The sequence below is a fragment of the Corapipo altera genome, unplaced genomic scaffold, assembly GCF_003945725.1.
Source record: "Corapipo altera isolate COAL_440 unplaced genomic scaffold, ASM394572v1 0, whole genome shotgun sequence".
NCBI lineage: Eukaryota > Metazoa > Chordata > Aves > Passeriformes > Pipridae > Corapipo > Corapipo altera.
Genome location: NW_020884872.1, coordinates 88,793,445 through 88,806,089, shown reverse-complemented (window position 1 = coordinate 88,806,089; position 12,645 = coordinate 88,793,445). Strand labels below are relative to the sequence as shown.

The following is a 12,645-nucleotide window of genomic DNA, read 5'->3' as shown; positions in this document are numbered from 1 at the left end:
AATGGCAGAATCTGGCTCTCCTTTTTACTGTAATAAAAATGCTTCTGTTTCCAACACTGTGTTGCTGGGAAACTGCAGCTAATTTTTATGGCGCATGTCAGTAGTACTGATTCAAATTATACATTTCATTGAGCAGCTCTTCTTTTTGTTTGTAAACTGCCTTCTATAAGGGGAGAGAATTTTTTTGTTCTCGTTCTGTGGATAGCAGTATCTATACCAGAGAATATGACTGAATCTGGAACAAAAGCTCAGATTGTTCTGTTGATAACATCACTGTACTTCCGAAGTTACTCTAGGGGGGATGGTGGCCTGGTTAAATTTACACCAGTTTGATAGTCAAGTCTAATGCAGGTATTCAGGAGAATTCCAGGTGAGGCATACACGTCTCCTCAAACTGCTGTTTTTCTGTTTCAGATTCCATGGTGCAAAACTTCAGCATGTGGCGTGACTTTAAAGCGAAACAACAAAATAGACTGAGAGATTATGAATTGGAAAATTATGTCGTTTTGGTTCACAGCACAGAGACGGTGGCAATTTTGGGATTGTGTAGAATATGCACTCCTTTTTAAAATGATTGTTGCACAGCTTGCATGTGGATCAGGACATGCATGCAATTACATGGGCAAAAAGTGGGGTAATTGGGCATGCACCTAAACAGGAAAATACGTGTGTAAGGTGGAATCTGACTAATAAGTAAAAAATCTTTTGCTTGCTGAATCTATTCCTTTTCTGGCTAAAGGAGATGGTAGTCCATTTTGTGATGTTCACAGTCTGCTTAGGTTTGTAGCAGTGTCTTGTTTTTACTCTTGCTTGAGATGCCTTTATGAAATGGGAGGAGTGTGTGTCTGAAGCCTGCTTGCTTAAACACGCGAGTCATGTCAGCTGCAATGCGGCAGTGCTTGGTGCTAATGAGGTGAGCAGCCAGAGCACCCGTCTGCTTATGTTTGCTCATCTCTGTGCAATTATGGCTGTGGGGATTGGAAAAAGGAATTTGAATTGGATGTGCCTCCGTTTTGGCCTTTCCAGGGTGTGGTTCTGTGTCCTCCTGAGGACTGGGCAGCATATATCTACTTCCTTTTTGGGAGTTAGGCGGTTGCTTCATTTTATTTAAGGCAAGCTCTAAATACATCCTGGTTGGGAGAAGAAAAGAAAAAGAGGAAGTAGAGAGAGGGGAACACCCTCCCTTCTTCACCCCCCCCCCCCCCCCGCCATCTCTCACAATTCAAATGCACTTTCAAATGAAATATATTCCTTGGCAGTCTGTGTCTTCAGTTGAATACGTACAAGTCTGTATTTGTAAAGTAACATCTTTGGAATAGAGTAATCAGGTTAATCAATTAATTTTGGCTAGATCTCAGTAGTTACAGCTGGCCTTTGGTAGGCACAGAAATGCTGATGCACTGTGATTTCTCAGCCCACCTGCTATCTCTTTTTTAACCATTAAAGTCCTGACTACAGTGTGAGCTCTGTATTTGATGCTGAAGTCATAAAGTTCTACTTTGAGCATAAAGCGAGTAATGGGAATATCAAGTCCTATTGGTCTTTTCCCATCCTCATATGCCAGACTGTCTTCATTGAGCTTGATGCCTCCCATCCAATCCTGTTGTATTCCTATTCCTGCAGCCTATCTTTCAGTGTTTCTTTTTCAGAGAATTAGTCTATAAAACTGTAGGTCATGATTAATATGTTGGTCTTGGTGGCAAAGCTGGCTTTCCTTCTAGTTCCTGCCTTTATGTGACAGGGTGCTTCCCTGTTAGCTGATAAAGTTATTTTGAATACTTATAAATCACATTGTTGAAATTACCTACATTAAAAATACTACTGGTTTTTTGTGGTTTTTTAAGGATCGTATCTAATCTCTGTTACTTTGGCAATATGTTGTGTAATGTTATACCACAAACAGAGGGATCAATACAACTGGGACTGGGAAAGCTATGAACTGCATCATGTAGGCAAGAACCAGTGGTGGGAGGCAGGAACCTCCTGAGCTGTTAATACAGCTGATGTGAGTAGTGTAGAGCTAACACCCATAGAAGGGATGGCGTGTCAACCTAGAAAAAGTGTCCTTCACCCTGGAAAGAAGCCCAAGATTGTGTGCCCTAAATAAAGTCTTGTTTTTGCTTAGTCCTACCTTTAAGGTGGGTTAAGAGTGACATGTATGAAACAGCACAACTGACAAGATGCATGGTAGGGAGAGTTGCTCTGTTTCAACACTCACTGTTGAAGTCTAGTATCTCTGTTGTGATCACAGATAGTGCAGTATTTCTTTACCTGTTTACCTTTTGCTGATGGGATGGTAAAAAACTGAGATGTTTTTTTTCTCTTCTGTCTTTAGGTCTCCGGGTGAAAGGGGAACTTGTTACTTCTTACCCACAAGTGGTGGTCGTGCGTGTGCCAACACCTTGGGTCCAGAGTGACAGCGATATCACAGTCCTTCGCCACCTAGAGAAGATGGGCTGTCGATTGATGAATCGGCCCCAAGCCATCCTCAACTGTGTCAACAAGTTCTGGACGTTTCAAGAACTTGCTGGTCACGGTGTGCCTCTTCCAGACACTTTTTCATATGGTAAGGCTTTTGGATCAAAAGGATAGCATAGTTGCCTACCACTATTTACGCTTTTGCAGTGCAAAGGATGTGAGTCAAGTTTTGGAAATCCATAGAAATTTGGTGGCATGAGGGTAGTTCCACATCTAAGTGCTCAGTAACCAGGAGAGAAAATTAAAGTTGCGACACTCAGGTTCTGGTTTTGGCTTTGTTTATTAGCTGGTAATGCTTTGAGAAGAGTACTTTAACTGTACCTCAGCCTTACAAACAACTAACTTTGGCTGTTATTGCTAGAACATTTTTAACTCTTTTCCAATTACCAGAAACAACAGACAAGAACTTGGGGAACTAAATGTCCTAAGATACTACAGAGATATAACCTTTGTTAAAATCTGAAAGTAGATTAAACTTCTGTATGAATAAAAGTATCTGCAAATATATTAGCTTTTGTGGAAGGACAGAAAGAGTACAAACCCTTGTGTTCAGCTTTTAACAGTTGTTTGGGGTTTGTTTCCCATCAAAACAACTAATTATTGTTTCTTGTGCCTGCCTCTGGAGTCTGTGGTTCCTGACAGAGTGCTAGATTAGAGGAACCATTTGTCTGAGCTACCCTGAAGCTCTTAATTACAATCTGTTAAAGAACTGAAGATACCTCTCAACCTTCCTTTCTTTCTTGAGAAATGCCAGTGCTTTCCTCCCCTTTGTGTTGTTGCACCAATAGGCTTTCGTAATGGGAACTTGGCAAAAACAGAAACAAACTTGACAAACAAGTTTTCTTTATACATGTAGTTGCTCTAACTCATTGAGAAAGGAATGAGTTTTTAATTTTTTGGGGGGAAGGGAAGACCATGAATGATGGGATAATTGCAGAACATATGTGTTTGTTCATAACTCTCTGCCACTACTTTTAATGCCTGCCTCTGGAATTTGACAGAAGCATGACCTTTTTTTTTTCTTTTTTTTTCTTTTTTTTTTCTTTTTTCTATTATATTTTATAAACTGCAAGTATCAAGTTATCAGTGAGAGCTGGCTTTGCCAAGCAAAGCAGGATGTGCTGAATGACATGTTATTCCATGGCATGCATTAAAATCCATGGTAGGGTAGTGATGACTTCTGCTGGCTTTGTGACCAGTGTCTTGGCTTGACTTCTGTGCTTTACTGCACCTGCTGTTAGAGGGGCTCATCCCTTTGTCTGCTGACTTTCTTGTCTTTATTTCTTGTACTTGGTCAGTCTTCTGTGAATTGAACTCAAAGAACCTTGGAGTATCAACCATAATCGTGTGAATGGCCATTAAAAGCTACTCTCTAAGGTCTTTACAGATGCAGTGAGATTAAAAGGTTTAAGTACTACGTTAGGATATAGGGAGAATGAGATACAGGACACTTGAGCCTTGGAAAGGGGGGAGGTGGAGTGACAAAGTATTGGTCGTTGCTGCTCTCTGGATTATGCCTTGTCATTGTATTCCATGTTGCTTTCCTGGTTAGTAGTTTGGATGGAACTGTTACTAGTGTTATGTCTCTGCTATTTTCCTTTTAGACACTTGAAAAGGTGGGAGTTAGAGTAAAAAGGGTAAACTTAAACAAGATGATAGAGTCAGGTAATTCAGATTTGGAAAATTAGATTGAGCCTTTTGCAATTGTGATCAAGAGGCCTTTGTCAACTTGTGTCTTCAATTTCAAAGGAAGTAGGAGTTAGTATCCCACAGATCACAAGCACCTTCAAAGTCTGACCATGCTCCATGACCAAGTTTCTCTTAACTGGTAGTTTTTAATGCATTGTCTAAGCTGTAAGGGTGGGAGGAAGGTATGCCAGTTACATCCCCAGTTAGGCCACACCAGACTGGTGGCACATAATGTTGTTGGTTTTCTTTTTGCCAGGTGGTCATGAGAATTTTTCCAAAATGATTGATGAGGCGGAAGTGCTGGAGTTCCCTATGGTGGTGAAGAACACGCGGGGTCATCGAGGTGGGTGTGAGGTCAGGGGTGAGGCCAAGGAATATTCTGAGCGACACTCTTAAGATTTGGTCTCATCAAGGAATGATAGTTAAGAAGGTCTTCTGTTAGGTGCTGGACTTCTTTCCATACATATAAATTTTATCCCACTTCGAGTTCTGAATGTTGAGTAGACTGCAACACTGGGAAACAGTGTTAGTAGAGCCTAGTCTTGCAGTAGTGTGGGGGGAAAGGGGTTCAAAATTATGGTGCGTTGGTGACTTCTGTGGGGAAAGCTTCGAACTGGAATAATGGAAGGTCGGGCCTTAGGAAAATAGAGAGAAGTCTACATGGATTTTAGGGATGCTTTTAAATAGGCTTAAGAAATGAAATCTCAGTTCATTCAGTGACTTTTTCTCTACTTGACTTTGTAATTAGGATTCTAATTTAAATAAAATCTTACGTATTGTTTGTCAAACTGGATCTCTGTTTTTCCAGAAAATACCTCTGACAGTGCCAGTGGTATTACAGCAGGTTCAGATTAATTTTTTTCTGTTATTATTTTTTTGTTTTAATTATTGGATATGAAACAACACATTAAGTTAATTTAGTGTTAGATAACTATCTACTAAAGGAAACTGAGTATAAATCAATTTCAGAGGTTATTTGCACAGGAGATTGCTCTGTTCTTAATATACTTTAAAACCAATTTAAAAAATACTAGAAATATAAACAGACTAAAAATGAAGTTTGAGCACATAAACCAGCAATTGCTTTAAGCAAAATCATAACTAAAAGACAACACTTCTTCCTTCTTATTGTGTGTCAGTTTGCTGCCACTCTATTCTGCTCTGGTGCATCTCTTCTGCTGGCTTGAGTGCTTCTGTAGCCATGTAGTAAATGGAATCAGGAACTGATGCTGGATGAATCTAGATGGGTTATTTTTACTTAGATTAATTCCTTACATGACTTAGCACTTACTAGTACAGATGCTTGTCTTGATGTAATGGAAGAGTGAGAACAAAATGCTGGGGCTGGGGAAGATGAGACCTGCTTCTCTTGGTGGTAACACCACTTTGGTTTTAAAGTGTGTGTGGAGCTATAAAGCCAAGTTGGAGTTTGATTTTGCAGCAAGCTGAATTTCACAACTGTGGAATATCTGAGATGGTGGATTTGACTTGACACTGCCTCTAGTTAAGATCTGTTAAATAATGATAGTTACAGCTATTGACTTCCTTCTCCTTTTTTTAGCTAGGATACATGTAAATCTGTTTACAAGTTTTGCCTTTAGAGCACTTTAAATTCCAGGCATTCTAATGCAAATTTATGCACAGTACATATCCTTTCACATTAAGAGAGTTGGGGAAACTTTTTCACATTAATTGAAGAACAGCCATTTAGAAATGGCATTTAAAATAAACAGGCAACCATGGTCATAGGTACTGGCGGATGAATAAAAGTAATTTTAGCTGTGTTTTCTGTGTAATTTGCTGCTGCAGCAAATGTGCCAGTCTTATTTTTACCAAGATGTTGTGATGCTGCATAATTCCCAAGAACTACAGAGTTTCCCTCCATGGCATCATTCTTCCTATTTAATTTCAAGAATGCAGTAGGATCATTAAGTGCCTGTAAGAGACATGAAGTCTGGAATAGGAGAAAGGAGGAAGAGAAAGCACATGGAGGTTTTTGCTGTCTTGTCATGATTTTTAAGCTTACATTCTCATTTCTCTGTAATGAGAAATTCTGTGTTCCTCAAGCAATGTTCTGTGTTATGGAGACCTTAAATCCTGACTAAAGAGGCTGCCCCAGTTGGGCTTTGGAGCACTTGGTGGAATTCTTTACATATTATTTCTCCTCCTTTGAGAGGAGAAATAATATGTAAATTGTAAATTGTAGTATATTTTTTGTAAATTGTAGTATATTCCATTCATTTCATGTCTTGTGGAATCTACTCAATTATCTTGGATACTGTAGAGTGTAGTATTTTTCTCTGAATGTAGTTGTTCCACTGCAAAACCTCATTCTGCAGTTGTAAGCCCTTGTAGGTAATGGGAAGAGCAGCATTCAGCAACTTCCCAACAGGGAAGTGGTTGATTATGCAGTGGCACACTTGTGGCTTCAGAGTTTTTAGTTGCCCAGTGTTTAACAGTTTCATGTCGTTGGTTCCTGTGTGTCAAAGCTGTAGGTTGTGGGTCCAGTCCTCTTGGATGAATAAAATTGTTATTAATTAAATGTCTGCTACTCTTTAAGTATTTCTTCCCTTTTTTTCCTCTCATTAAGGACTTGTACCAAAAGGAGTAGAAATTGCAAGACCACCTCCTTTATCTTCAAGTTTTTCTTTTTTCTTTCTTTCCTTCTTTTTTTTTTTTAACTCCTCACATGTCTCCTCAGCTGTCAGCAGCACTTGAACACTTAAAAGCACTGCATCTGTGGAACACTGTTGGGTATATGGATATATGGATGGGGCCTCTGAGAACAGGCAGCATGCTGGTCAGAGGTTTTACTTTCATGTGCTGAATCACTGATGCAGCTCAAACGAGTAGCTGTTTTCAGTCTTCTGATGTTCTTTTTCTCCATACAGGTAAAGCTGTGTTCCTGGCACGAGACAAGCACCATTTGGCCGACCTAAGCCATTTGATCCGTCATGATGCCCCTTACTTATTTCAAAAATATGTTAAAGAGTCCCATGGCAAGGACGTACGTGTCATCGTAGTAGGAGGCCGTGTGGTGGGCACCATGCTCCGCTGCTCAACAGATGGGAGGATGCAGAGTAACTGCTCACTTGGTAGGAAAAGCACTGTTTGTAGTTTTGGTCAGAATTTTTCAATCCAGCTGAAAAATCACAAAGCCAACTGAAATAAGCTGCAGGTTTTATTTTGTATTAATTGTGTTTACTGCTGGGGGCTTACAGAGGGAACATAAGAGTAGGGATTAAGTAAGAAGCATGTTGAGCGGACACAGAGGGAGAGACATTCTCTGCCCACAGTATTAGATGGATAGGATGAATGAAAAGCAGGGGAAAGTTCTGGAACACAAATGGAGCAGCTGATGTGGTAGTGGCAGTTTCATGCTAATGCCATGTTATCATTTGTTCCATCCTGTTGAGAGGAACAGAAGAAGAAAGAAGACAGAAAGCGACAGTTTAAGGGAGGCAGAGGAGGGAGTTGGCAAGAGGGTAGAAGAGAATGTTGAGGAAACTGTTGAAGGCAATAAACAGTTGGATTGCACTGCGCATCTTCTGTGCTGCCTTAAGTCTGTCAAGTTCCTCTCTGCAACCTCTTCCCTCAAAGACCGTATGTGGAAGGAAGAGGAGGTTACTGCATTGATTGTAGCATACTCAGAACTGAGACTGCATAGCTTTGGACACAGGGTTTATGAAGGTAAAAGGAGGAAGGAGTGTTGAGGTTGCCTGACTAAAACTGTACTGAACCTGAGCAGGGCTAGGATAAAATATGTTCATGTGTAGTACAGTTTTGGTTAGTCAAAATGCCTGAGAGGTTTTAGTTACTACCTGATGCTGAGGAAATGTAGCCTGAAAGATTTTTCTGCTAAATATTTTTTTTGTTTGTTATTGTTTGGGTGTTTTTTGAACTTAAGTATTGTGATAGATGAAGTCCGAGTCAGTTAATACTTAGATGATGGACTGTTAACTGGACCAGCTGAGATTCAGACACAAATGATCCCTAGTTCTTGCTTTAAAGGCAGTAACCTGTGATAACAAGTTGAGAGGGGACATAATGAGTAGACGACGTCTTAACCCCCACTCCCCCCAATTATATTTGTTTGAGCTGTAGTCTTATCAAGAGCTTCTGACAACTTACAAATATGTAGGGAAAACCTCTACCTTAGAAGGAACAAGTGTGGTTTTCTAGTTCATTTTTTTTAATATCCTGGGATCATAAAAATGTGTGATACGTTTTCTGGACTAAAAAGTCATCACTTAACTGCTTTTTAAACAAGTCATAATCTTGACCTACCAAAGGCAGGTCAGAATATTTGAAATCCTCCTGTGACTTCAAGTTCATTAGTAGTCACAGAGGAAAAGGAGGTTGATTTCTGAGTCATCAGCAGTCTGCTTGCAGGCTCACTTTGGAGCTTCCCAACAGAAAAGTACTAACCAGTTGAGAAGGATGTCAGTCACCCATGACCAGAGTACAGACAGCAAGTTTTTTTCACTTTTTCCAGGTGGTGTAGGAATGATGTGCTCACTGAGTGAACAAGGCAAGCAGTTGGCAGTCCAAGTGTCAAACATCCTGGGGATGGATGTGTGCGGCATTGACCTGCTGATGAAGGACGACGGTTCATTCTACGTCTGCGAGGCCAATGCAAATGTAGGTTTCATTGCCTTTGACAAGGCTTGTAATTTAGATGTAGCTGGTATCATAGCGGACTATGCCGCTTCTCTGCTCACCCCCGGCCGCTTGACGCGGCGCATGTCCTTGCTCTCTGTGGTGTCCACGGCAAGCGAGACTAGCGAGCCAGAGCTGGGCCCTCCAGCTAGTGCCGCTGTCGACAATATGAGTGCTAGCTCCAGCTCTGTCGACAGCGACCCTGAGACCACGGAGAGAGAGTTGCTCACCAAGCTCCCGGGGGCTCTATTCAACATGAACCAGCTATTAGCCAATGAGATTAAACTCCTGGTGGAGTGATGCCACGTGTAAATAGATGACCAACAGAACTCTCTCTTGTAAATTTTTTTTTTTAAACCAACTTGCAATGCTGTTTATCAGAGACGCTCAGAGGAAATGAGGAAAGGGGGTGGGTGTGTCAGTCAAGAGCGCAAGAGTAAAAGGCACACGTGCTGTGATTGCTGTCCCTACCTTTTTGCAGAACATTAAATTGTCTTCATTCGTCAGCATCAGCTTTACAATAAAGATGTTCAGTTCATAACCAGGCAGCAGATTTATTTGAATGCTGCTTTGGTCCCCAGATATATTGCAGTTCATGTGTCTTCACAGGCAAGCATTGAAGCATGATTCACACTCGAAGATTTTCAGAAAGTTGTCTGGCAGCTCTCTAGAAACTTCTGTGAATTACTGCACCAATAAAGTCTCTTCTACCTCTCTAAGGCTTGATCCTGTAAATTGCTGAGTGCCTCAAATTCTTTATGTGAGTTGAAGGTGTTAAATACCAAGTATTTCAAAATTCCTGGACACCTACTGTTCCTGCTCTTGTAGGTGGGAGCTGTAAGTTCAGGATCCTTTTAAAGTCATCACTTTCTGACCTTGCAGGATATGGCCTTTCAAATGATGAGGCTGAGAGAAGCGTCAGTTGACTTAACAAGAACTTTCTGTAAAAGTCTGTAAATTGTACCATCTTGGTATTAAGTGGCAGCTTTGTGTCTAAATTTCTTTATAAAGCTTTTGAAGGAGGATATTAGTACTTGTGTTTTTCTCATTTCAAATCCTGATTTTGGAAGGTATCTAGGAGAATTAGTCATATTCTATTTGTGGGCAGAAATGGCACGTTTTAACTATTTTTTGCATGGTTGGAGGAGATAAACAGCACTGTAATGTTTGGTATACAAAATGATGTTTAATCCAATGTGAAAATGAATTACACTAGTTTAAAGCAAACGTGCATCGACTTGTATTTGTTAGTGTTTTAGTCTTTCTGAGAGAGATCTGCAATGTTAATGTTCCTTTTTCTTTTAATACATGCTAGTCCAACACTCCCTTCTCTATGCCTGCATCTTTAACAGTGGCCAAAGTGAAAACACCGCAGACTGTTTGTTAAGAAAACACTGAGATATAGCCTGTACATTGTTGGGGTTTTGTTCATTTGTTTTTATTTTTCACTTTTTTTCGGAGGGAGGAATGTGGTAAGGCGTGGAGGAGGGAAGAGCTGGTTAAAAGTGATTAGTCGTTCAGAGGAACTTTAGAATAAAGCAGTTCACACAATACGTACCAGGCTTACTTTTTCCCCACTGAACATAAAAGCTGATGTTGGCAGAAATCCAAAGAGTATAACTGGGGAGAAGTACTCAGTTTGTAGCTTTGGGAAAAAAACGCGTTAGATTTTAAAAAAAAAAAAAAAAAAAGAAAAAAAGAAAAAAAAAAGAAAAAGAAGAGAGCTCAGCCAGAATTTAAAAAAAAAAGAAAAAAAATAAAAGAAAAAAGTATATAACCTAGGTCCACAATCAATCAGCAGATTGATCCTGGACCCTTACATGTGTGTGGTGTGAGTGCACACACTTGTGTGTGTTTGTGTGCGCGCGCATTTGTTTTGCTTGATTTCTTTTGGGGTTTTGGCTGTTTAGCTCCTAATTTTTTTCCAGGCTTCCTGATTTTCCCTAATCCTTCTGGCTGTGCATTTTCTCATTAGCCTTGAGCTGGTTTGGAAAACAAATAACCAAAACAGATACTGAGCTCATTTTTCAGTCCTTGTCTTCCTCCTCCTTTTCCTCCTCCTTCTCCCTTTTCATTCCCCTCTTATTCTCTGGGTTCATAAAACCCTGGAACTATAGATATATATAGAGAGATAAGCCTCTTTTTTAAAAACATAAAGTAAAACGTTTACAATTGAAAAATAATCTTGTGAAAATAGGTTTTGTTTGGAGGGGGGTTGTGTGTGTGCAATGCTGCTGTTTTCTGGATACTTTAATGGAGCATGTCCCATGTACCCTCTGAGGTTCTGCACTGCCCACCTCTGTGGCCCTTCCTCACCTCTCTGCTGCTCTGCTGTTTTATCTTCACTTGGACCTTAAACACAACTCACGGACACTATGCAGAGAGTCTTCAAGAGGCAATAAACAGAACAGTATTAACCTGCTTTATGGAGGTTTGATCATGCTTCTTTGTACAGTTTGGTTTTTTTATTTTAAAAGGAATGTAATAAAATGGCTTTTTTTTTTTTGTAGAATTAAATATTATTATTAAAATCAAGTGAAAGGTTGACTGTTGATGTTAAGCAGGAGAGTGGACCGGCTGGTCCAGCAAAAAAAGGATCTTCGGCAGTAAAGGTATTTTCAAATCCTTACTGAGCCTTCAAGTGCGCAGGTTATACGTGAAGAATATAAAGGTCTTCAACTTCCATGAAGAGTTGCAGAACCACAGAACATGAAAGAAACCTAATTCTCTAGTAACTGAGCTCTAGTCACTGAGCAGTAAATTGTCTCTACCAGAGACTCTTTTTCCTTTGCTTGTTTATCTAAGGGGAATTTCGGGTGGGGGTGGGGGTGTTTGTTCTTTTTTTTGTCTGTTTACTGGTAGGTGCCTGTACTCCTCTAGGGGCTGATAGGGTCAGTCCTTCCCTTTCCAGCTGTGTAATACCGTGAACATGTGTGGAATAACAGCAGGGAGTAAACGTGCTAGTTGGTGTAATGGGACCTCGTGTTTCTATCACAGGAAACATCTTTTAGAGAAAAGAGCTGGTAACTGAAGGTTCTGGACTGGGCTTTTTGAGTCTCCATAGTATTTCGTGACTCACAGGAACCTTACATTTCTATCACCATTTTAGAAAGTCCAGGTTACACCTCACAGTTGTAAAATTTGTGAAGTAAAAATAAGATTTTTTGAAAGACCTCTGGTTGGTGCTTTCATTGCTAGTTTGGAGATAAGTCTATGCATAGTGGTCACAGAGGGAGACAGGATTTGAAACACCATGTACATTTGTTTGGACACTGGGTATTGATGCTGCATGAATACCTTGCTTGAGGGTTCATTGATACAAATGGGCACACTTGTCTCATGTATTTACTCCCTACTTACCTCCTGAAATAGTGAAATAGTGAAATGCATAGAACTGCCAGGGGATGCAAGAGAAGTGTCTTGTTTTTACTTGAAGGAGAAAAAACACCAACAAATCTAGCCCATGGTAACCAGGCAGTGTTTCCCACTGAAGGTGAACTTTACAGATGTCAGCTTTATATCTTCTTCAGTTCCCTGTGCTGAAAATCACATGCTAAACTTTCATACAGTTGCACTAACACTACCTCCATATGTGGGTTTGGAAACATGTGCTGAAAAAATGGTCAACACAGTGGTGGTTACAATAGTGCCAGTACAGCTGATGGAGATACAACTATTTCTGTGTATTTTAATCTTTGAAAGAGCCAGCTAGAAACTCTTGTTTGCAAGAATAAGTTTCTTAATCTACATGGGATCAAATTTTGTTCTTTGTAACACTGGAGATTTTCTTCTGTTGAACTTACTGTATTTATAATTAAT

General features: G+C 40.1%; 1 protein-coding gene across 9 annotated transcripts in view; it reads left to right on the top strand.

Moving 5' to 3' along the window:
* Positions 1–11,248, top strand: part of RIMKLB (ribosomal modification protein rimK like family member B) — a 43,737-nt gene extending 32,489 nt beyond the window's left edge. For 8 of the 9 annotated variants that reach the window (XM_027632978.1, XM_027632727.1, XM_027632843.1 and 5 more), the window contains 4 exons: positions 2,336–2,566; positions 4,424–4,510; positions 7,059–7,262; positions 8,663–11,248. In XM_027632978.1, coding sequence (XP_027488779.1) covers positions 2,336–2,566; positions 4,424–4,510; positions 7,059–7,262; positions 8,663–9,126 — 986 coding nt within the window. In that variant the 3' untranslated portion in view covers positions 9,127–11,248. The remainder of the gene's footprint in view (positions 1–2,335; positions 2,567–4,423; positions 4,511–7,058; positions 7,263–8,662) is intronic. The other variant, XM_027633093.1, reaches the window with a different exon arrangement.
* The last annotated feature ends 1,397 nt before the right edge of the window (positions 11,249–12,645 follow it).